This window comes from Pelobates fuscus, chromosome 6 (assembly GCF_036172605.1).
Source record: "Pelobates fuscus isolate aPelFus1 chromosome 6, aPelFus1.pri, whole genome shotgun sequence".
NCBI lineage: Eukaryota > Metazoa > Chordata > Amphibia > Anura > Pelobatidae > Pelobates > Pelobates fuscus.
Window position 1 is genome coordinate 285,973,106 of NC_086322.1, and position 26,063 is coordinate 285,999,168.

At 41.4% G+C, this 26,063-nt stretch overlaps 1 protein-coding gene across 4 annotated transcripts in view; it reads right to left on the bottom strand.

The window, feature by feature from the left end:
• Positions 1–2,108: 2,108 nt before the first annotated feature.
• The window catches only part of TLK2 (tousled like kinase 2), a 58,061-nt gene continuing 34,106 nt past the window's right edge, over positions 2,109–26,063 (bottom strand). For all 4 annotated transcript variants that reach the window (XM_063459368.1, XM_063459366.1, XM_063459367.1 and 1 more), the window contains exons 14-21: positions 23,739–23,820; positions 14,878–14,969; positions 13,245–13,334; positions 12,875–13,044; positions 12,251–12,389; positions 6,033–6,144; positions 5,790–5,897; positions 2,109–5,221 (exon numbers count right to left, since the gene is read on the bottom strand). In XM_063459368.1, coding sequence (XP_063315438.1) covers positions 5,048–5,221; positions 5,790–5,897; positions 6,033–6,144; positions 12,251–12,389; positions 12,875–13,044; positions 13,245–13,334; positions 14,878–14,969; positions 23,739–23,820 — 967 coding nt within the window. In that variant the 3' untranslated portion in view covers positions 2,109–5,047. The remainder of the gene's footprint in view (positions 5,222–5,789; positions 5,898–6,032; positions 6,145–12,250; positions 12,390–12,874; positions 13,045–13,244; positions 13,335–14,877; positions 14,970–23,738; positions 23,821–26,063) is intronic.

A 26,063-nucleotide genomic window follows, 5' to 3' on the forward strand; every position in this document is an offset into this window, starting at 1 on the left:
CTTTATACATAGATTACATGCCGCAGGCTTATGTTTTAGATGAAATACATCGCAGCTGTATCAGGACAATCATCTGTTCCTTAGATGAACATGACATTACCAGCACTGTATTTACCACAAGGCTAACAAAGCATTTGCCATGGGCAACAAGAAAGGCAGATGTCATTAGCCTCATGTCATGTGGGCCCAAGAGCTGGCCACCGCAAGGCAGGCAACAAGGAAGATATGCTCTGTTCTTCTTGCTCTGCTTCCTTGTGCACCCTGCCATGATGCCAGGAGCCAAAATATAATATCACTCCTGCCTCGGCATCAATAAACACGCAAGGGCAGAGCAAGAAAATGTACAGCAACCCCACACTGGAGCTTAGGTAAAGAATCCACACCAGCTCTCCCAAAAGTAGGGAGTCTGGATGGACTGAAGTTAAAAAAAAACCAATGTGAGTATGAAAAATTTAGTTTCTGTGAGTGAATGTGTATAAAATCAGTAAGTTTGTGTGCCTGAGTAAATGTTTTGTCTGTCAGTGTGTCAAATCCATGAAAATGTTTAAGTCTGTGAGCGTGTGACTCAGTGGATGCCAGTGAGTACGTATCAGAGTGTGTGCCTGTCAGTGGGTGTGTCAGTCAGTGAAAGAGTGTGTTGGTTAATCAGTTGTGCCAATGACTGTGTGCTTGTCAGTGAGTATGTATGGGTTAAAGCATGTGTCTGTCAGTCAAAGTGTATGTTGGTCTTAAACAGGAAGAGGTGCCGCCTTGACAGAAGGTTTGGGGCAAATTTAGATTAGGGGGGCTGACAGTTGTCATGCATAGAGCAGCACAAAACAAAGATACACTACTGCTTATAACACTGTCATGATTTAACAAAAAATAAAGCAAAATGGAGAAGCCATGTATGGAAAAACCAAGTACAACCGTACTGCACCATACAAATTAAGAGGCTAAGTAGCAGATAGGTACTACTAATCAAATTCCTTTGATTAACCGATTATTAGCAAGCGTGACTACCTCTATAAACATTGAGGTTTTAGCAGTTTGCTGGTCTGGAGCATTCAGTTGTGTGTTAACACAATACCAAGGAAGATAATCAAAGAAACTATTGTTGCTGTCCACCAAACAAGGGAGGGTTGTAAGGCCATTTTCAAACATTTAAAATCCATTATTTTATAGTAAGATTAAAAAGTGGAAGACAGTCCAGATAGTTGCCAATCTTCCAAGAAGTGGGTGGATTATTTTGGCTTGTTTTCCAAGCCACAGATCCTAGGTACCTTGCAATCACTGAGTAGACCATGATCTCCTCTGAATGACAGTATTATGCCTGAAAGCTAATGCTTGGCCAAAATCGGGTCATGCAACAGGACAATCTATAACAGAATGGCTGAAAAAGAAGAATCAAAGGTGTTGCAACAGCCCATTCAATGTCAAGACTTCATCATACAGATTGAAATGCTGTTGCAGGACCTTTAGAGAGCTGAGCACAGACAAATGCCTGCAAACCTCATTGAACTAAAGCAACATTGTAAAGAACAGTGGGTCGAAATTCCTCCAGACTGATGTTAGAGACTGATAAAGTCCTACAGAAAACAATTACTTTAAGTTATTGCGGCTAAAAGTGGTTCTACAAATGATTGAATAATAAGATATACTTAGTTTTCCCACACATGGCTTCTCCATTTTGACTTTATTAAATAAATGACAATGTAATATGTCAGGTGTTGTATATCTGAGGTTGTATTTACCTCATTTTTTAGAGTTTATATTTAAAGCGGCACTGTCACCATCTGGGAACTTTGCCGAATTAGCAAAGACCCCCCCCACCGACAGTACGCTGGCAGGGGGTAGGTCGGGCAGGTAAAGGTAAGATTTACTTACCTGAACCTGTCCCTTCCAGGTGCCGCCATATTCCTCAGTATGCTGCTCTTCGGCATGCAAGAGAGTTCAGCACTGAAACCTATAGAGGATCCGGCAAAAAATCTCGCCAGACAGTACAGAGTCCATGTTTTTGTATGACAAAGCACATAGTAACTAACAGGTCCACCAGATGAGGGATGGGTTGGGAAATAAAATTCATAAAAAACAATTCAGATCACATATCAAAGAGCAACACACCTAAGTCAACTTCTCCAGATGTATTTTAATATCAGTTTTGTTTTTTGGTTTTTTTTTTCTTTTTTTTAAATTCTAGGATTTTTATCCTGCATCTCATTTCCAAATACACTTTCAAGTTAAAATGAACAAAAACATATTTTTAAATTTATTTTACTAAAGCAAAGTGAAACCCATATTATACAGAAAACAAAAACAAACCCCTCTAAGCAGAGTTTTTGGAACAAGAGGAAAAGTGTTCGATATTCACCAACGTATTCTGAAACTGGACTTTGACATGAAGATGAATGGTATATGTATGATCATATATTTTTTTATAGCAAGTGTGTATATATGGATATCGATACACACACACACACAGTGAAAAATATATAAGGAAAGTTTAAAAACGCTCATTAAGCTTAAGCAATACGAATGATGGCAATTCCATTGCAATTCCAATGCAGTAACCATAGTAGAACAAAGTTAGCTATTGCAGTGACATCAGCCACTGACTGGAAATCGTCTTCCATACTGTTTGAAAATGCAATATTGCTGCAAATGACAGTGAAACTATTAACTGCCACAAAGACCCGGATGAACAAATGTTTCAGTTCTGTGAAAGAATTAACCAATGGTAAAAACATAACATCTTCAGGCGAAAGTTCAGGGAAGGAGGGCAAATTAAAAGCTCACATCATAACATGAAGAGTCAGAAATGGGGGAAAAAAAATAAAAATCACTGAATACACAAAGGGAAGGAAGTCTTCACCACTTGAAAAATTAACATACAGTAATTAACACCTTGCCCAACCGTTTCAAGCACTTTTTCATTTTGTAGTGACTATCTCTGAAGACACTTTTTCCCCTCAAGTATCATTATTGGATGCCGACTACATAATATGAGAGTCGACGTGTGTTGGTGAAGGAATGGAGGACAAAGAAAAGGTCAGCACTGCCGGAGTATCATACGTAAATAACCCTTTGAGCATGTGGAAAAATAACCGCACCATGCAGACATTCAGTATTTTAAAGAAGCACCAAAGCCATATTTAATCCTATGGTCCACGTCCATTGTATAAGGCATTTCAAAATCATCATGATCAATTAAACCAATGAGATCTCAAAATTAGAAGGTTGAGTCTTGTCTCAAAATCTCATTGATGTGATTGAGGAGAATTCTAAATGTATCAGATGAGAGACGCAGCCAGCATTCATATGTGCTTAAACTTCTAGAAATATTTCTTTTTATTAATTGGATATCTGTAATTCCCAGTTTTAAAACTTCTGCCAAGCCATGCCTTGGGCTCTATTTTCAAGTTTAAAAGACCTGTTAAGAGGTTTGCCAGGCAAATGCCTATGCGCTGACATGCAAGGTCTTCAGACAGCTAAGTGTACATGTTCAGAGCTTTGTGAGGCATTCGTACAGGTGCAGAGCAGTGAAAATGCCCTTCTGTATCCATATTCTATTACAGACATGCATTACTTTTTTTTGGTGATTTTATCTGGACCATTAATGGCTGGACATGAAAGCTATAGTTTTAAAACTGAAAAGCCAGATAACAGAGAAGTGGGGATGTCCATAGCTTGGCCTTCCAGCTTTAATAAGTCTTTGGAAAATTTGCTCAAGCATCTTAAGGGCCGTGAATGGACATGGCTATTCTAGAATCCATTAACTGTACCCACGCCCCCTCCCCTCTTAATACAATGGTAAGCCAGCTTAATAGGCAGACACCACACACAGTAAAAATATAAAATTAATAACTTAAACGCAGCATGGAACACCAGAGGTTACAGCAAAGAGCATCAACAAAATATTACATGCATCTGCAAAACCATCAATGGCGCAAATCCAACAATAAATGTAGCAAATATTGCCAAAGGTGAGCTTTACAGAAAGGTTTAAATTTTATAAAGTGAAAATATTTTATATAACTTTTCTTGTGGAAGAAAAAAAAATGCAATTTAAAATAAGTGATAGAGGAGAAGGAAATTACTAAAGAGGTTGACTAATTCTAAGGCAAAGTTCTAAAGGTAAAGCAATGACCGTGGAAAACAATGTTGCTTGTTACACATTTAGAGCTTTGCTCTAGAATTTCTCTTTATACAGTGTTCCCCAAGCATGCTTTTTTGTGTCCATGGTGTAGTTGTGTATAGAACAGAACCCAATATTTTGTAGTACCATACTAAAGCTCAACAAAACAGACGACAAAAATAACAAAAGCAAACAATGACAGCAGGATCAACAGAGGTCATTTTTTTGATTAAAGGGAATACCTAAACTTTTCCTTTGTCTCTATTAATATGGATTTCACTTCACAAACTATGATTTTTGCCTTGCCAGATTATTGTACAATTACTGGAGAGGTAACAAAATACTTTCACTTCTTGGAAAAGCCTTTGCTTATTTATTACGAATGGGGGCTTATAGGGTTGTATTTGGTTTGCCTCCTCCTGTAATTTTTTTAATCAAGTTTGCTTTAATAAAATGGATGAAGGGGAACAGAAGAGGTTTAAATATCAACACAGGAATAGTCCAGTCTGGCTTTTTTTTTTTTTTTTTTACACACTCCCGGAAAAAATGCTTGGTAAAAGTCATTTCTTGGTATTGAAAGGTGATCGGGCGTGTATGTGGAGAATTCAGACATATGCAGTTAGAGGGAGGAGTTTAGAGTCCAGCTTATATAGTCTGAGGCGAGTCCCTCACTCCCTTATCTTGATATTCTGAAAGGTGCCTCCAGAGAAGTCATTGTAGTTGCCCACTCCAGAAGGGACTGCAGATCATCGAAGAGACACTGTTTCCAGTCCATCTATCTTTGGCTCTACCAAGCCAGAAAGGAAACGTCTCCAAGGAGTATTCACTACTCTCCTACAAAAGGAGGAAACATAACCCAGAGGGATCCAAGTGACTGCTCAGCCAGCATTACCCAGCTGAGTTTAACGGGGCCATTCAGGTCTCAGTCTTGTTTCAGTTTGACAAACTGTTGTTTGATGAAGCAGACGTTGATGCTATTGCCGCGTTGGCTGGGCTACTAGTAGAGACTGACTTGCGGATGTGTGGCAGTAAATAAGGGTCAGAAGCCAGCTGGTGGACATCTATCCGATCCTCTTTCCTATAGGCGAGGCAACGGCGGATGAAAGCCTGTAGAAGTTAGAGAAAATAAAACACAGTAAACTATTTATAAGAACACAAATGAGTGACATTCTGAACCTAGAGTTACTGGAAACTTGGAAGTGTGTTTGACCTGCAATTAAATAACTTTTTATAAGAATTTTAATTCATATTTATCAAATGATTCATTACACTGAAGATAAACATATGGTGTTTTAGGGCGGGCCTAAGGCTTATGGCGACAGGATGCAGCTTGCTAGAGCTCAATCTGTAGTTCACATTTGACAAATTCCTCAACTCTTCGCACTCCCCTTTGTTACTGAAACAACACTACACATTGTCTGCACTGGACATGGTGTTCTGGATCGGTGCCTAACAGTATCTGCCGTCAGATTCCTCTGGAATAACTGTGGGGCCTGGTGGTTGCTGGACGCCTCCCCCTGGTCCATGTGGCATTGACCCAGACGAAATTACTCTACAAAGCCCCGCACCTATCTTATGTGTAGGCCTGCAGTTGACAAAAGCTGGTAAGAGGCAGAGCTTTTTTGTCAACTTGTGTGTAAAATATGCAAAAACACCCAAAAATGACAAGCATTACCTTGGCTTCAGGCGTCACTACAGGTTTGGGAGGAAACTGAACCTCTGTTGCTTTAAGAATGGTATTTTCCTGCAAGATGTCCTGCTGAGACTGGTTGTGACCAAAGGGCTACAAAGAGTAAAAAAAGTACAATTTAAAATGAATAAATAGATAAATATGAAATTGATCAAACTATTTCAATTCCTGGAGAAGGAAATATTGATGGGGAAACCACTTAATACAGTGGAGACCAAACTAGTTTACCTTTCGTCCATACAGACATTGATAGAAAATGACTCCAACAGACCATACGTCCACCTTGTTTGAGATTTTTGGGGGCTCTTTACCAACAACAAAACACTCAGGAGGCAGATACCTATAATAGAAGAAAAACAAAATAAAAAAAACTACATACCTGTATACTACTAAATATTGCTGCAAACACATTAACAGAGTGGTTAGTCTATGGAGGACCATCATTTCATTAGCCAAAACATGCAGTACAGATGAGCATACTGTACTTCTCCATGAGGGAATAAGAATGTGGAGTGCTGCATTGGATATGAAGAAGTAGAATATTCATGCTTTGGTTTTAAGTTAAAAGCAGTAAGTGGGATTCAGCAGTTGTCTGGCTCTGACGCCTCTTATTCTCATCTATATCCAGGATCTCATATCTATAAGAGGATGCTTAAGCAAAGACCCTGCAAGATAGACTTGATGGTAGCAAATATTATATGTAGGGATACCGACAAAAGAGGATTAGCAATTAGAGGAGGGGGGAGTTAGGAAACAGAAAAATTAAAAAGGGACACTATAGGCACCAGAACAATCACAGCTTATTGTATTTATTCTCGTGAATATAATCAGTTCCTGCAAGCTTTTTGCAGTAACCACTGTCTTTTTTCAGAGAAAATGCTGTGTTTACATTACAGCCTAGCAATACCTCCACTGGCAACTCCTCAGATGGCTAGTAGATTTGCTTCCTGGGGCAGTGCTGCACACTGTGCAGCACTGCCATTTAGTGTCTACACCCTGTGCATGGAGATACTGAACTTTCCTCATAGAGGCATTGATTCAACGCATCTATGAGGAGATGCTGATTGGCCAGGGCTGTGTTTGGCTTGTGCTGGCTCTGCCCCTGATCTGCCTCCTTGACAGTCTTAGCCAAGCCAATGTTTTCCAATGGGAAAGCATAAAGAGTGGCTCAGATCACCACTTCTTATAATGTCAGCCAAGATGGCAGATCAGGGGCAGAGCCAGCAGAAGATTGGAATAAAATGTAAGATTTAACTATATTTAGGGTGGCTAAGAGGGGTGGGGGGATAGTGGTTTTAACGCCTTAGGGTCATGTTCGTGTTCCTTTACGTTTCACTTGGGATGCAGCCATCCAGTCAGAGATGAAGGAGCCTAGGAAAAGTAACTCCAACTGTATTCAAAATTTTGTGTTCACTAGTTGTGCCTTAAAGGGACACTATAGTCACCAGAACAACTACAGCTTATTGAATTTGTTCTTGTGAGTAGAATCATTACCTTCAGGCTTTTTGCTGTAAACACAGTCTTTTCAGAAATAATGCAGTGTTTACATTACAGCGTAGTGATAACTTCACTGGCCACCACTCAGATAGCTGTTAGAGATCCTTCCTGGGTCATGGCTACCTAAAATGCATCCAAACATTCAGTGTCTCCTCCATCAGCATGCAGACACTGAACTTTCCTCATAGAGATTCATTGATTCAATTCATCTCTATGCAGAGATGCTCATTGGCCAGGGCTGTGTTTGAATCATGCGGGCTATGCCCCTGGTCTGCCTCCTTTTCAGTCTCAGCCAATCCTAAGGGGAAGCATTGTGATTGGATCAGGCCACCACTTCTGATGTCAGCAGACTGCTTTTTTTTTTAGGCAAACCGCATACAGATCTACAGCTTCAGGCTTGAATATAGTAAGATTATGATATATTTATGGAGGCATGAGGGGCCCAGATGGTGGTTTTAACACTTTAGGGTCAGGAATACATGTTTGTGTTCCTGACCCTATAGTGATCCTTTAACACAAAGTGGCAACATTTCAACCTAAACAGCTGTCTTTCTCAAGCCAGAAGAAATGTAGGAGACACTTTTTACGAGGGAAGGATAGAAGTTAGGGAAGAGATACAGATCTGGGTGGCATCAGCATATCAAAAGAACTGATTGGATCTCCCAGGGAGGCAGTATAGCGTGACTATAGAACACAAGGAGAGCAGCACAGAACCTTGAAGAATTCTAATGGAATAAGGTAGAGGGAAATGGGATGTGGTAAAGAGGTATGCAAAAAGGATGTGCTGGGAACCAAACCACTCAAAAGCAAGAAGAGAAACATGAAAGAACAGATTCGCACAGACCAGTGTTACAAACTGTACCAACAAGCTTGTGGCCAAAAGCAGAGAGAACACGAAGTAATAGTAGTAGACAGCAGTGACTGTTAGAATTTTCTGACATAAAATCATTGGTTTCAGTGGAGTGTGGAGACCAAAACCCAGATAGGAGAAAGTTAAAGGACCACTATAGTGCCCTGAGGGTGCCCCCCACCCTCAGGGTCCCACTCCCGCTGGATGGAGAGGAAGGGGTTAAACACTTTCCTTTCTCCAGCGTCAGGCTCCCTTGGTGCTGGGGACTCTCCTCCTCCTTTCCCGTCATTGGCTGAATGCACATGCGCGGCAAGAGCCGCGCGCGCATTCAGCCAGTCTCATAGGAAATCATTCTCAATGCTTTCCGATGGATGCTGACGTCTTCTCACTGAAAATCACAGTGAGAAGCGCGGAATCGCCTCTAGCGGCTGTCAATGAGACAGCCACTAGAGGCTGGATTAACCCTAAGGTAAACATAGCAGTTTCTATGAAACTGCTATGTTTACAGCAGAAAGGGTTAATCCTAGGTGGACCTGGCAATCAGACCACTTCATTAAGCTGAAGTGGTCTGGGTGCCTATAGTGGTCCTTTAAGTAGATAGCTGGAGTCAAGGAAATTGGTAACGTTGGTATGTCAGAAATGGTTCAGGAGTTTGATGAAAAATCTGCATCAAATGTATGCTTTAACATGGGAAAAAGAGCACTTTGCAAACCAGCATATGGGGCTATGGGATAAGATCAAGGGACACGAGGTAGGGTAGATCAGACCAGAAAAAGCGTAGAAGACATCTTCCAAGTAGAAATTGAACATTGAGAAGGCATGCTGCAGAGACTTATTTTCTTTTTAAGAAAACTTTCAGTATGATACAAAAGCTGTAAAGTTTTTGAGGTGAAAGAGCAAAGGGATGAATAATGCGTTAAAGGAGTGGGAGACATGCATGGTATCATGAGAAGTGATGGTGATTAGGGAATGGCCTTTTTGGTGCAAGAGAGTGCTCCATATAGAACATTGCACCTTTGGAGGAACTGGTTAACTTTGTGTGTTTGTGGCTGGACTTCTGGTGCTCCATTGTCTAGTTAGGACAAGGAGGACAGGGAGATTGCAGAGATAGAGGCTTAGATTGCAGAGATAGAGGGTTACGAACAATGCCAAGTGGAAGAGGAGATGGTCAATTACATTAAGGCAAAGGAAATGGGATGGAGAGAAATCTGGAGGCACAAGAGATGCTATGGATAATGAGGAACTGTTAAAGTTGCCAAGAATTAGGGAGGGGGTACTAGAGGAAAGGAAGTGAGAAAGTGATTGCAAAAAAAGGTGGGCTACCCAGGGAGGAGATGGCACAAAAAGAGATAAATACAGCAATGCACCAATGAATATGTTTGATAGCTTTTGCAAAGTTGTAAAATTAAAACTTTTCCAAGTTTGGAGTATAGCAGCCAAATTTAAATGGTCATTATAAAAATCATACTTTGTCAGAATTTATTTTCTTCCTCAATTTAATTCTAATTTCTACAACAATTTATCCCACGTATAGGACAAGTGTCTCACTTTTTACCATCCCAAATAAGACATATGGTCTCCATGCAGCTAATAACCAGTAACAAAGTTGTTAGAATTAGAATCTAAATGTAGCATAAAAAAAACAACAAAAAAAAAAACCAATAAATCTTGACACATGAGCTTAGTGTAACATGGAGCATTTAACTTTTTGTAGCTATGCCGACAATTTGTTCCTGCATTTGTTGCTGACAATTTTGTGCAGTGTAAAATGATTATTCTAATCTGATTTGTAATGAAGGTTAAAGTGTTCTAGTAACCATTCTTTTAATTTTAAATGGTTGAATATATTTATTTTCACCATTTCAGATTGAAATACTAAATATACTGAGATTTATTAATGGTGTGCTAGGGGCTAGTTCACTCCCAGAACATGACATTGGCAGCCCGCACTGATGTCAGACGTGATCATGTTCTCCCTTGCAGGGAGCCCAGAATGTGCACATGCACTGAGCAAGCAAAACTGCTTCACTTACAAGCTTCTTCTATGATTGGATCACGCGAGGTCCCTATGATGTTGAGGGGGCGTGGAAGATTGGTGTCGCCCAGTGCTGGATTCAAGGTGAGTAAATTGCTTATTTTGCAGCTTTTACTGCAAATCACGGTAGAGTGCCTTATCTATAGTGCCCAAGAGGGCACATTACACCGGAAATGGTCCCCTACACCCCTTAAAAAACAGTGTAACCATTTAAAGTTAAAACGCACAATAGGGCATAACTAGTATAACTTTCCAAGTACGTTTGCCACAAACTCCTGGAGGAGCCTACTGGTTAGCCTCCTGTACCAAGACTATGGGCCATGTAAAAAACCCTGTTAAAAGACTTGGCTCGTGGGATTTCCCTGTATTGTTCGGGAACCGAACAAACTCACGAACTACAGACCACCTCTGAGCTTGTTAACATTTAGTGACCTCTCCGGACACTTCAATCATCATGGATTCTAATTGAGCGGCTGGGTGGTCGCTGTTTGAATGCACGAACATGTGGGAACCGAGTTGACGGCCATCTTGTTCGCATGAACACAGGCAGCAGTGTTTGGTCGTCGAGTTTATGAAACTCAAACCGGACACACTTACTCCCAAACACTGCTGAACTTTGACGAATGCCTGCTGCTTATCCACACGTCAGGAGAGCGCTGTTCGGTAGGTTTGTTCGTATGAAACAGACAAACGCTACCAACAAGCCAGAGGATGCGTTCTGAAGTTTATTCCTATGGAACTTCCGAAAGTGACCGGGCGCTACCACTGAATCCCTGGAACTAAACTTGGACTGAAGCCTCGTGTGCGGTCAGTCAGAACTTTACCCCGGTGGTGATTCGATTTAGTTTGTGGGATGTGAGCACTATTTGGATAACTTGGGAGCTCAGACCCAGGCTATCCAGGGATATATAAATTGTGGGGGTTCCTATATGTATTTTTCATATTTGTATGCTAAGTCACTGTGACATTGTACTTTCTTGACATATTGTAGGTGTCGTTATGGGTGTGTTCACTGTACTCCTATTTTGTATATAAGCAGGTCATCCGGCCAGATTAAAGCATTCCAGCTTGTACTCCGAGAACTATGGGTCGTCTGGTTACTGGGAGGGGAAAGGGTTAATCACTGTTGCAGTTTGTTCCAGCTCTTTAAGGATTCAGCAGGTAAAGTCCTTGTAAGGACTCAGGGCTCCCAGGACTGTGTCGTTCAGTTCCTGAGAGAGCACCGAGCTAGTCCCCTATATATCTTGTTCCAGCTAGGAAGCGGTCCTTCGGTGGAGGTACCCAGCCGGGGTACAGGGAACTAGTTACAGTACCCCAGTAAGAAAAAAAACGAAAAATAAACCTGCAATCCAGCACCTAGTGAAGCTCCTGGTGCTCATCTCTCTGCGCCATCTCACATGGTCTAATGCAGGCTTCTCCAAACTCCGGCTTTCTGGATGTTGATGAACCACAACTCCCATGATTCTATGAATTAGATAGGCTGAGAATCATGGGAGTTGTAGTTCAGCAACATCTGGAGGGTCAGAGTTTGGGGAGCCAGTTTTGCTGGCTCAGAAAGCAAGTCCGTGATCTGAGCTGGCAAGTAGAGTTGGACTGGGTTCTGGACTGCCTAAGTTATGTGTGCCGGGGGTGTAATTAGTCCCAGCACACAAGAGCCAATATCTTTGTATGTGCAGAGTTCCAGGCTGAGACACTGCACAGAGATACTTCTACCACCATGACCACTTCAAATCACTGAAGTGGTCATGGTGGTTGGAGTAACCATTTAATAAAATGCCCCAGAAGTGCAATATTTCTCAAGATTAAAACAGGTATATGGCCATGTTTGAATATTAGACTTTATGAGTGTTTCTAAAATTTAGGTACATTTGATATTTTGAGGATAAATCTTATGACAAGTTAAAGAATTCGGTAACTACCTTAAATCCCTACTTCAGTCATGAAACCTGTGACAAACACCTTTTGTGGGGACAGATCATTTTGCTCTCCCTAGCCCATCAACCAAAAAAGTGTGTTCTATGACACAGTCAAACCTCTCTCAAACAAAATGAGTTCAATATTTACCAGTAGGTACCAGCTCCTTGTGATGTGAGCTCCATGCCATCCACTGAATTGTAGCTGTCATCATCCATTATTTTGGACAGTCCAAAATCTGTGATTTTTATTTCCCCACAAGCGGTACCATTAACCAAAAGAATATTACCTAAGTTCAAGCACACAAACATGGAACAAAAATATTACTATCAAAACAGGAGAGAGCTATGGCAATGAGATATAAATAAAGATATATATAAATACACAAAATATATATTTTTTAAAACCAAGCACATTGCATTTTTAACAAATGTCTTAATTTGAGAAAGTCTTGAGAAACTCTCGGGTGAGAAACGGATAAAGTTCTTTGTGCGTGTTATTTAAATCATCACGAACTCTATTATTCCATTAACTGTTTTAGAACTATGAAACCAGATTAAAAACATAGCCGGATAGCAGCAAAAAAAAACCAACAACTTATCCCTACATAAAAATCACGTCTAAGAGCAGACATTTCACCTTAAGTCTAGATAAAATGGCAAGATTTCTTGTACACAAATTACGTATGTTTACAAGACAAAGAAGTTTAGGGAACATACTCCATAAAAATACCTTTTTTGTAAGAGGTTAAACTGAAATATACGATATATTCACCTGGTTTTAGGTCATAATGTATAATAGGAGGTTTTATTTCATTCAGGTATTTCAGAGCATTCACAATTTGCATGATAATAGAACGAGCCTCCTTCTCAGACATCAACTTGTGCTGCTTTAAGTAGAAGTCAAGATCATTTCCCTCGCAGTACTCCAGCACAGTGCAAAACCTACAAGTATATTAACTGGTTAATGCTAATGTTCAATAACTTGTGTATGGTGGTGACATTTTTATTTTTAATTTTTTTTAAGCTGGAGAAAACTAAAACATTGAAAATGGAGGAGATTATGCCCCAGATTGCAACACAGGTGAAGAAATTAAAAAGGTTTCTCCTTCAAGGGTACATAAACAGAAAACTTGGCTACTTACGAATCTGTGTCAAGAGAGAAATAGTCGTAAAGCTTGACTATTCTAGGGTGATCCAGCTCCTTATGGATGCGATATTCCCTGCAGGCATGTCTAGGAAATGGAAACAAGCACTTAGAAGAGCACCACACATTTTCACTGTAACTAAACAGGTGGGGGAAAAAAGCCCACCAATAACGGACATGCTAGGCCCAAAGTTTTTTACTATTGACATGATTTCTAATTAAATAACATCGGTGTAATAAAGTGGAAATTATATAGCAGCTACATAGTTATCAGTATCAAAAAAATAAAGGATATTCACTCAAGTGTAAGAGGAGATTGAGAAAAATTGTGCTTTATTAGCAATTCCATCACTTGAACCATGCAAAATGTCACTTTTGAATAATGGAAAGACTACCTGAACAAACTCACACCAAAGTGTTTCCATATCAGTTTATGGAAGAAATACTGAAGCATGTAAATTGTTTTATTCAGCATGCTCCTTTTAACACCGTGGGCCTTTATTGCACAAAAAGTATACAGTATAGTTGTTGTTTTTTTTTAAATGTAGAATATTACCCACTAGTACAAACAGATCAGAAAGAAAAAAGAAGAAAAAGAAAATCTGAAAAATTATCACAGAAGTGTAACTCATTGAAAGCCCTGCTTTAAAGCCCTATTTTAACAAATCAGTCAAACATGGTTGGTCCTTGCAACCATAACCACTGCAATAAGCCAACACGTTCAGGATGCCGTAAGTGTTCTTTTAAGTAAAGCACCTTAAAGGGACATTGTAGTCACCAGAACAATTACAGCTTAATGTAGTTGTGGTGTCAACAGCCTGTCCCTGTAGGCATATATACAGACTTTTCAGAAAAAAAAAAAAAATAGTGTTTACAATACTGCCTAGAAACACCTCTATAAGTAGTCATTAACTACTACAGGTGCTTCCTGGATCAGTAATGCACAATTCAGCGTCTCCACACTCTGCATGGTGGCGCTGAACATTCCTCATGGAAATGCATTGATTCAATGCATATCTATGAGGAGATGCGGATTGGCACAGCGTTTTGCCATGCATGCGCATTAGCCTCCCAATGAGAAAGCATTGGACTGACCGAGAAGATCAACTTTGATGATCTCGGCTAAGGAGGAGGGGGCAGCCACAACCAGACCCGCACAGAGTGTGGAAAATGGCAAGTTTTATACCTTTTACCGGGACAGTGTTTTTACAGCTAAAGTGTCCGGAATACAGATTTGTATTCCTGAGACTTTAGTGTTCTTTCAAGAATACGCGATTCCTGATAGGGGAAATGCTGCAAGGAGCAGCCTGGTCATAATTTTCTGGCTTGTAATTCAGTATAACCACAGACATTTGCAAGAACATCTGCAACTACAGTCTACAATCATGCATTCTCTTGGGCTTAAAAAATACTTGTATGGAGTGTCCTTGCTGTCATTAGCAATCACAGGTCCTCTCATCGCTTTCATTAATTCACTTAACTCATGACATTTCATAGGTAAAGCTATAAGGAATGCCAACAGGTATATTTTTCAATATTTGTAACTTTTTGCACTTGAACGATTATCTATACAATGCATAAACAATTTAAAATCTGCCAGCATGGAACGTCCCTTTAAATTGTAAACTCACTTATGGTAATTTTCTTTCTTTTCGTCCCTCCAGTTTTTGTTTAACTGGTGGATTTTCACAGCTACATATCTTTGTTCCGTTAAGTCAAAAGCCTGTAAGATACACAGAAGTAAAGTTTCAAGTTATTTAACTATATTGCCACTAAGAATACATAATTGTTTATCAGAATTATACCAGGGCTACTGTAGGTTATACTTTCCACACAAAGGGAAAAATATAATCCAATAATAGAAGGAAGAATGGAGGCAGGTTTCTTGTACGCTGGTTATATCGCGCCTGCAAATGACAAATAAAAATTTTGTGCAAAATTCACAAAACTATTGGCTTTGTGAACAGAAAAGAATGTATATGGTCTGCCACTGCTAACACAGATTAGGTAACTGGTTTCAAACTTGAATGTATTAATCTGTAATGATGAACAAGTGAAAACAGTTTGGAGCTCTTGAAGCCTGTAGAATGACTTTCTTGTCTATCTCTGCAGATACAAAGATTGAAATATAGACACAGTCAAAACATACATAGATCTGCACAAACCAGTCAAGCCATAAGACTTGCTTTTTCCAAAGATATCTCATCTGCAGTGCTGTTACTACTACAAGGCATTCTGGGTGTGAATATGCAAATTAGTTCAACAAAGAACACCTTCATGTTTCCACTTTAAACATGGATTCGTTGGAGTTTATGTCTGCTGTATACAACAGCTTTGAAACGTAGGAAAAGGTGTAAAGGCAGATAAACACTCATGGACAGCTGTTTCGTTGTTAATGCGACTAACCAGCATGATACACACACACACACACACACACACACACGTTACAATCAAAATAGTTACTAGTTTCAAGTACAAAGACTTTCTTAGACTTTAAGAAGATCCCACAAATACAAATATTAAGTGTCTCTTGCTAGTACGTATCTTTATAACATTCTCCAGTTCACAACCTGTGTCACTGATCACCTTTGGCGACATAAGCAAGAAGCTCCAGCAAACAGTAAGTTTCTTATGAAAGTACAAGTATATTGGTTCCAGTGAAAGTACAAAGAAAACAGCAGCATGTCAGTTATGTCAAATTCCTTCCCTTAACCCACGGACTATAACAATCATCTGGCATGATTATTTCCAATTGAAGTACAACCTTTTCTATTCACTTAAAAGGGACTCTCCAGTGCCAGGAAAACAGTCAGTTTTCCTGGTACTGCAGGTCCCCTCTCCCTCCCACCCGCCATTGCTGAAGGGGTGATGTCCCTCGGCGGTGGTTTCTGCTCGCCACCGCTCCTCTTCCTTACGACAGTCAGTGGGCGAGACTGATCCCGTCCGCCGGCTGAGGAGACCTAATGCGCGGCAATGGCGCGCACGCGCATTAGAGCTCTCCATAGGAAAGCATTTTCAATTGAGCAACGCAGGAGGAATTGAGCAACGCAGGAGGTCCTCACATAGCTATAGACACGGAAGTGCCCTCTAGTGGCTGTCTAGTAGACAGCCACTAGAGGAGGAGTTAACCCTGCAAGGTAATTATTGCAGTTTATAAAAAAAACTGCAATAATTACACTTGCAGGGTTTAGAGTAGTGGGAGTTGGCAACCAGACCACTCCAATGGGCAGAAGTGGTCTGGGTGCCTACTGTGTCCCTTTAGTGTCTTTTTAATGGAATGTACATGAAAAACTTTTACCATCCATTAAAGTCACCAGAACAATCTTATTGCTACTTAGATAGTGTCTGATCTGGAGAGATTTGAAAAGATCATGTTCCTTTTTTAGCTCTTGAAAGGTTAAGCATCCCAAAGAGATCGCCAGGGGTCCTGACTTTTTGGTTACTCATGAGAGCAGGGATAGATTTGAGATGTGGTTTTCCAAATAGACTATGGGTGGGTGTATTAGCAGTTAACTGATACAAATTAGGTTAAGTGCGAGCCATGTTATCCCATATCTTGAGGGAGTAGCAAGTGAAGGGTAGTAGCCTGATGTGAGCGGGACGTAAACCAAGCCGTGAAATAAATGGATGGCTTATCTTCCATGGGTATACCAGTAAATTTTCCATGTCCACCTAGGAAACCAACCTATCTGCAGTAAACATGATGCACACTGTGCTAGTATTGTGGCACTGTGGGAGGTGTGAATGCACAAAACCCCTGATTGCCGTAATAGATACATAGACCCTCTTGATCAAGCATGTCAAACTTGCGGCTCACAATGGATATATTTGTGAGCCACCAGCCCTGAGGCCACTTTGTGTTGTGACTGTGACCAGCTGCAAGACAGGAAAGATATTTCCTCTCTGATTCTCGTCTTCCCTCACATGGCCGATCGCGTGCTCCTGGAGGCCAGCCACTCCCCCTTCCCTCCTGCTTGCAGTGCCAGAGTAGCGTCTGGCCTGCTTGAGCAGAGCAGGACTGGAACTGGAGGACGGGCAGCTCATCTTAAGTTAGGGGAAGAGGGGTTTGAGGGACCTTCCTGTGTAGTGTGTTAAATTGGGAAGGGGGCATTGTATTAATTGGAGGGAAAGGGGTAATGCAATAAATTGGAGGAGGGAGTGGGCAGTGTATTTATTTTAGGGAGGGGACATTGAATTTGGGGGAAGGAGGGTGCAGTGTATTAAATTGGGGGGAGGGCAGTGTATTAGAGTGCCGGGAGGAGGGGCAGTGTATTAGATTGTGTGTAGAGTGCAGTGTATTAGAGTGACGTGGGGCAGTTTATTAGAATGGGGGGAGGGTACAGTGTATTAAATTTTGGGGCAGTGTATTAGATTGAGTCTGCATGGAGATGCCATTTTGACACACATGCACAATAGCCTCCCAATGCTTTCCTATGGGAGAGCATTGGATAGGCTGAGATCATCAAGTTTAATGATCTCAGCCAAAGTGAAGAACACACTCACAGGACTTCAAAAACCTACGTTTCTATGAATGCAAATTTTTTTTTGCGGCCCACAAACTTAAACCTTGTTTATTTGGCCCGTGTAAACCTTTGAGTTTGACATTCTTGCTCTAGATGTTTGTTTATAAAAGTCTACAAATCTGTTTAGATCTTTTTGGATACACACTAGGAGGGTGTCCAGAATATGGAGGGGAATTGTACGGCAAATGATTGATATGGTTTGCTAAACCTTTGGCAAAAAGTTTGATATCAGGATTTAACAGAAAAATAGGGAAAACTTTTGGTCGGAGTACCAGGCCTGGCTTTGCCTGGCTTTGAGAGTATGTGAGAACGTAAAAATGCCATCGGAACCGATTTGTCGGTGATAAAGAAGCTGCACATAGAGTGTAAATGCAGAATAAGTATAGAGGAGAAGTTTTTAATAAAGGCCTGAAGGACCATCTGAACCTTTTTTTCTCTCCCAGGGTTTCAGTGTTTTGATTGCTTTTGTAATTTCTTCCATAGATATTGGGGAGTTAGATCTTCCAGAAGCTGGAAAAGGAAATGCACAAATCTTGCCTCTGGTAGGCTAGTGGACCGCAGGGTGCTCCCTCAAATTATTCAATTTAGAATAGAAAAAAATGCAAATTCCTCTAATTTTATCTGAGCTATATAGCTTTACTCCCTGTGCTAAAGAAACATGGTTTAGGGGTGTGTGTTCTGTGGGGTAGAAATGTGCAAGCTTTATTGCTGCTGCTATAATGTGATAATTATGTTTTCAGAGCAAACTCCATCTAATGAAGATGTATTATAGAGAGCTCATCTTTGCATTTCTTGATTTTATCAAGTAAATAAGTATAAGGGGATGTTTTGTAGAAGGCTATAAGGGATTATGGCGACACTTCCAAAAGGAATATTTGATTAAATCTCTCCCGTTTAATGTTAGAAGTGTATTTTATAAATTTCCCTCTCAAGTACGCTTTGTGTGCATTCCATAAGGTTACCGGTGAGATGCCTGATGTTTGATTAAGGGTAAAATATAGCTGGTCTATTGTTTCGACAGTAGAGTCATTGATACTCCATGGTCCTTTTCCATTAAGGGCATCCGAAAAAAAAAAAAAACATATGTAGGATTAGACATTGTTTTAAATATTTTTATTATTTTCACAATATAAATGCGGGTTTCAAGTATAATACGGTTGAAGCGGGTAGTCGTCTACGCAGAGGCGTGCATATTAAAGTTTCAGTTAACATGGGGCAAACATTGCGGATTTGTCTGAATATCATGTAATCGCCTACGCAGAGGCGTATGAGTCATTGTAGGCAAGTATTCACAAATATTACGTTTACATAAGCTTTGCGGAGTTGGACATCAAAAACAAGAACATGCTGTAATGAGCTAGTATAATATAGGGAGCGTGTTAAAAAACTATTGAACTATTAACTGAAGAGTATATCTTCGTTATACATTTCAGACGTTGCACAGTTGTGTGCTCCAACTTAGTTCTGGTTGCTTGTAGACATATGGTCATGCGGTCTGGTATTTAATGTTGTTGGCCTGCTGAGAAGGCTAGTGTCTTAGTGTGTGTTCTGTGTGGGTCTGTGTGTGCGCCTCAATCATATGGACCATATTTGTCAGAGTTCGGTTCAGATTCTGGTGTCTGGGTGTCTGTGTGTGTCCCATTTAGGGTGTGTTCGTGTGTGTGAGGGTCAGGGATTTGGAAAAAGGGATGGGCTGAAGAACGGAGCAGAGTGGGGAGGAGAGGGATGTGGGAGGGGGTTAGAAGAGCGAGAGTAGCGTTAAGGCGGGTGGGCATCTCTGCTGTCCCGCCGATCTGTACCCCCATTCTCCGCCCCGCCAGCATCACCGGTGGTCAACTCTCACTGGTTCCTTGTCTGCTCCTCCCTAAGTTCTGGTGTAGTCAAGAGGGACACGAAGTCATCTGATGTGACATTTCATCCAGTAGAACCACCTCTTAGTGTATTTTTCTTTTGCCGTCGCTGTGGTTGCCTTCAAGTCTTCAAATTTCCGGGTGTTCTCCACCCATCGTCTGAGCAGGGGGGTGCGTGGTTGCTTCCAAAAGATAGGGACTGTCGTTTTCGCTGCGTTAAGAAGCCTTGGTATCACTGATCGTTTATATACCGGCGTGGGCATCGTCGTGTGGTGCAGCAAGAAGGGAGCTGGTGTCATTGGAGGCATTCATACGCAATTTTGTTTATCACTCGTCCCACTGTTTCCCAGAATGGTCTAATGAGTGTAGTCCCACCAGAGATGTAAGAACGTCCCAATCTCTCCTCCACATCTCCAGCACGATTTTGAGCTGTCTCTGGTGTGAAGGTCCGCTGGGGTGACGTACCACCTCGTGAATAGTTTATATGAGTTTTCCTGGAGCCTCACTGAGCCGGGAGTCTTCTGGATGAGTTTAATAATTTTATCCCAGTCTGCGTCTGTGAGTGGCTCCTCAAGGTCCTCTTCCCATCTACGAATGCATGGGGGTGCCAGGAGGTACCGTCCGGTTGCCAGCGAGGTGTATATTTGAGAGATCGCTCTTGGGGGGTGGTGCGTCTGCCCTGCACAGGGATTTGAACTCCGTACATTCTCGTAAAAGGCTTGGTTGTTGGGGGAATCGAGCGTGTGTAGCGTCGTATTTGTTCACGCGCTATAGTGTGTAGTAAGGTATGTCTTTAGTCCGGAAAAAGGGTGGCTATTGGGTGTATTGTGCCCGTGGATGTGAGCACATCTACTATTCGAGGCAGTGCATTGTTGAGCCCTGATTGCGGGGTTGGGCCCATGTCTCCTGCTGGGAAATCTGGGTTACCCCTCAGGGTAAGTAGAGGACCCGGGTCTGTCATGAGATAACATTTGGGGCCATTTTGGTGCCAGATCCTGAGTGTGGTCTTCACAAACGGGTTCTCGTGTTGTATGCGCCGGCTAGCTTCCCTTGTGAGCCAGGGTAGGGCTCCAAGGTCGCAGTCAGTGCTATCCGCTTCCAGTTGGATCCATGGTTTTCCTTGCGGCTTGGTTGACCAACTAATGATCCGTGTGAGGTGGGTTGCGATGTAATACTTCTTGAAATCGGGGAGGGCTAGACCCCCTTTGAGTTTAGGGAGCGATTAGACATTATTGTATTGGAGAGAAGACAACTTGTAATGCTTTCTAATAATAATAAAAAAAAAAAAAAAAACCTATCTACCAAAAAATTGTCTAACTGGGAAAAGCGATCATGGCTGTTAGAATAAAAGGTGTAGTCCCTCACCGAGGGATTCATGGCTCTCTAGGCGTCTAATAGGCATAGGAGTAACACAAGGAAAGGAAGGGGAATCTAAGATTAAGATTTGTCCTTTGAATTTAGCTTGTATGTTTCTGAACATGTTTTCTTTAAAAGAATTGTATGTTTGGTATTCGTAGATAAAATTCTAGCATGGGTGCATCTAGAAGCACTTAAACGGTTAGCTTTCACCAGAAATACATTTTCTGAAATCTAATTAAGAAGGGGAAAAAAAAAAAACAGTTTACGGATTCTTCCAACAAAGTTCCAGCCTTCCTCTCTTCCCTGTGGTTGGAAAGGAGGGCAGTCCCTAGAGAGGCTGCTCAGCCATTTGGACGCAAAAATCCATAATTTGTTTTCTGTCCGATTCCACGCTTCTCTTATGATGTCAAACCTTACCCTGGTATTCCAAGTGGAACTTTATTCATTCCCCATTTAACGATCTTATCAGTTGAAAAGCTGAAGCGTCTGTCCTCCCTTATAAGCAAAGTTTAACCCAACAACCTTGTTCCAGTTCCATTTCCACCAACTTCAACAAGTGATTAGTTCTATCCAGTCAGGAAGATTTATACATATCCCTGAGGCCTTTCGAGAAACAATGCAGGCATGGTGAGCGAATTCATAGAGGCACCTCTGAATTTAACAAGTGCTAGCCACTGATCCTCATTAACAACCAATATACACAGGTGCTGGGACGAGCTTTCAGTGGAAAAATAATGGACAAAATTATTTATATTTTTTTGAAACCTTCAGAGAACCATTGCCTCAAAAATATATAAAATCCTCTCAGGAGATAGTGCCGTCCTGGAAAGGTATTCACATTCTACCTTATGATGTACGTGAATCGTTCCCCACCCTTGCCAATCTGCGGTTTACTTTATCCATTTCAATCTACAATAAATAAAAATAATCTTGACAAACACCTTCTGAATGCTGCCAAAACTTTGATCCCAATCCCTGGAAGCACATGCACTGTGACTTTCAAACAATGGATACAAGCTGAGGAAATAGACTATGGACGAGTTAAATGCCTCCCTATATCACAGACAGGAGCAGTATTTCTCTACTTGACTCAAGTTCATTGAGGAGTGACATTTGGGATAAAGAGAGATTGCATGGAGCCGTCAAGGATAGGCGTTTCCTTTCCTGTTCCTTTTTACGTTTAAAAACCTCTCTTTCCTTTCACCCCCACATCACCTTTGTGCTCACCTTTCTGGGGGCATTTTTCTTCCTGCTCTTGGTACCCATATGAAGTGCCAATGACTCTGGGATTTAGCTTGATCTAGAGCTACGTCTGCAAAACTCAAGTTGTATGGCTCATTAATACCATCAGTTGGTATGATTATTTTACAATGGTCCCCATGACCGCTTATGTAATCCTTACATTTCTATGTATACTGCTTTTACATTAGCTCTTTCTCCAGCTTATTCCACCCCCTGTGTGGCATTTCTCTTTTAGTTACATAATTTCTGTTTTGAAAATAGGCCAATTTGTAATAAGGGTTTAGTAACTTCTTGACTAGAAGCTTCAGTGAAACAGGCTGAAGAACAGTAGTTACTTTCCATGTGTCAGATGAACTGCTGTTTATGTCTTCGGTGCAGAAAACACATACACAAAATATTAAAAGCGCTGTTTCTATAGATGCAACCTGGGACAAACTGTCTGGAATATCCATGTATACACATGCAAAATGTCTCTTTGCAATGGACAAATTTAAACCGGCATCTAATGAATGACAAGTTTATAATGACAAAAATAGGAGGATGTAGCCAGCAAAAATAGTCCTTAAAATATACATCACTAAAAAGTTGTCGGAAGTACTACAGCAATTACCGTCTAAACCAATAAACTACTATACGGTACTCTAGAATTGAATTATTTGATACTCCGTACATAATAAATACAATAAAAATATTAAGTTTAAAAAAATGTAATACAGTGTAGAAAGTTAGACTTTCTAACTCACAGGACCAAAACTGATTTGTGGTTAAGCAAAATAATATAAACAAAAACCAAACCCAAAACATATGCAGACAAGGTAATGCCAATTTCCGCCAGTCTTGCCTTCTGTTTCTTTTTTAATTTAGTTGTGGCACACTAAATATCCATGGATATATGGGAAAGAAGCTAGTGCATGACGTGGGATTACCCCGTTAATTCATAGGTGACCAAACGTGATCTGTGCATTGAGGGTATGGCTCATAACATATGCTTTAACTATAAAACACTTTTCTATTTTCCACTTTTGAGACGATTTTGATTTGCTTATTAAATAACTGAAGAGGTCAACAGGGTAATGTTTTGGTGAGGCTTGGTACTTAATATCTGAAGTTGTGGGTAAATGGTAAAGAGAAAAATCAATTGCCATTTCTTGGTGCAATCAGAGTAAGAAGAGGGGGGGAAAAAAATGATAAAAGGCATATCACCCATATTAAATAAATATGAAGAGATTTTCATACGTAGTAATACAAGACAATCCTTTAGCAGGAGAAGTTTTAAGTGCTCGGTTTTAAAGGGGGACACTTTTTTTAAACAGATTATTCTAAATCGTACCCATTAAAAGTAATGTTATTCAAATAAACTATAGGACATCATATAAAGACAACTGTATCAAGCACGAACATATTGTAAATAAAAATTATTGGAAGTATTAAAAAATGTAGAGACATTTAAAATCTTAACAGAACAATGCTGTTAATAAGCCTAATATTCCCCAGCTATTTCTCAATAACACTTCTTACCTTATACACTTCACTGAAGCCTCCTCTACCAAGAAGGTGCAGCAACAAATACCTATCATTTAGCGTTGGATGGTCTTTAAACCTGCAAAGGAGAAACATGTGTGAAACAGAGAAATGCATTCTGAAAAAGAGAATTCTACAGAAAATGACTTGACATTCATTACTCCTGCCTTCACTTACAGTTAATTAACTTTTGATATTACAATCTTCATGCAAAAGGAAAATTTAAATAACTGGACCGTAATATACACAAAAAACAAATAAAAAAACACCAAGAGGGGGACAAAGTTTCTGCTAGATGATTTGACCAGTGTGTCCTTTTTAAGACAGCTTTATTCTCTACCAGTCGTGTGTATTTAAATGCAAAGATCACATACTGTGGCCACTTGTTTGGCAACTAGGAATACAAATTAGTCAAACCCCCTCCACCCCCCCTAAAAAACACAACACAAGAACATCAATCAGTAGAGGTAATAAGATGTGAGTGATATCTGTGGGGTTATGGATATGTAACCTGTCCCTTACACATTTCTGTCTGAGCAGAAATCAAATGTACTACCTAACCGATGAGAAGTGTCTAGTTGTCTGCATTGTCACATGGTAGGAGCATTTTTTTTCTTTTCTAATTTATAAAGTTTTGCACGGAACTATTAATTTTAAGATGGGATCTGCAACAGGAATTTTCTAAACTAAATATAAAGCACATATGATGGGGCGGAGCCTGAACGCCGGGGAGAACGGTCGCATGTGCCTGTAGCTCCGTGCTTCACCCGGGGAAATCAACGACTGGCCCTAATCCCCTCACCCTCCAAACGACGGGAAAGGTCCCCGAGACTACATGGGACGAAAAACTATGAAACCGATGCCGGGCAAGCCCACCCCAGGGCTAACGATAGGAGACATGTGGCGGCAAGCAGGCTACGCAAACGGGCCCAACATGGCGGCTGCTCCGACTTTTCGGATGAACTGTCGGAGGAAGCAGAGGACGAACACTTACCTGCTCCTGCCCCAAAGCAAACGCCTAAACGCAGCAAACAAGGCACAGACTCTGAGCCGGTCACCACGGCGATCCTCAAATCTCTATTAGCTGACCTGCAGAAAAATATCCTGGCGGATGTCACGGCGCTTCGAAACGACCTTCAGGGTCTGACATGCAGCATCGGCACACTGGAGGGGTCTACACAGGCCCATGCACGGGACATTGCCACGCTACAACAGGCAGTGCACAACCTCCAATTACAGGCCCAGAAGCTGGAAAACCGCTCCGCGGCACAAGAGGACTCCAGACGGAGACACAACTTGAAAATCAGAGGGGTCTCCGAGGCAGTACCGGAGGCCGAGCTACCACATGTCATGAAACGCTTGCTTACAACCATCCTGCCGACCAGGCAAGCCACAGAGATCAAGCCTGCAGACCTCTTTCGGGTCCCAAAGCCCGCAAAAGCACCAGCCACAGCATCCAGGGACGTCATACTTGCGTTCTGCAATGGCCGAGAAAAAGCTGCAGTACTCACGGCCCTGCGAGGGAAAACGCCTCTTCAATTTGAATCCATGGAGCTGACATTCTTTGCCGATTTATCCAACGGCACCTTAGCCTGGCGTCGGTCGCTCCGACCCCTAACCACTCTACTTCAACGGCATAAAATCGGGTACCGATGGCGACTCCCCCGAGCTCTCCTAATCCAACAAGGGGCAGAGACACACCAACTCCACGACATTCAGGAGGCCGCAGCCCTACTAAAGACCCTGGGCCTACCGCAGGACTCACTCGAACAGGGGGGACTTCCTACCCCTATCTCTACCGGCTGCAGATGGGACCCAGCGAGGACCACGCCATTCTTCCCCACAGGCGCAACACCGGACTCATATGCTACGGTCACCACCTAGAGACTGCAGACACCCCTAGCGGCTTGCTGGAGGGCCCCAGGACGCCTCATTTAGTAAGGACACCAGAGATCCATAACAGGAATCACCCACAGCTGGACAGCTCAGTCACCCCACAACGGGGAACACGGCCAACCACACACCCACGCCCGGACCATCACAAGGGCATAGGTTGATAACAGGACAACTCTCCGCAGCTCTGCGATTCACACTGCAAGCCCTCACATACTAGAGAACACGGACTAACCCCTGCTGAACTCACTTACCTGTTTTTCAAGTATTAGTTTAAGTAGAACTTTCGATACTACCTTTCTCCTCATTATCTTATTTTACTAAACTATCTAAGACCTGCCTTCCCTATGGAGCATCTAGGAGGTCCCTGGACCTAAAGGGGTTTAAAAATGTTTATTCTTGTGCAAAGCCTTATTAACACAGGTGCAT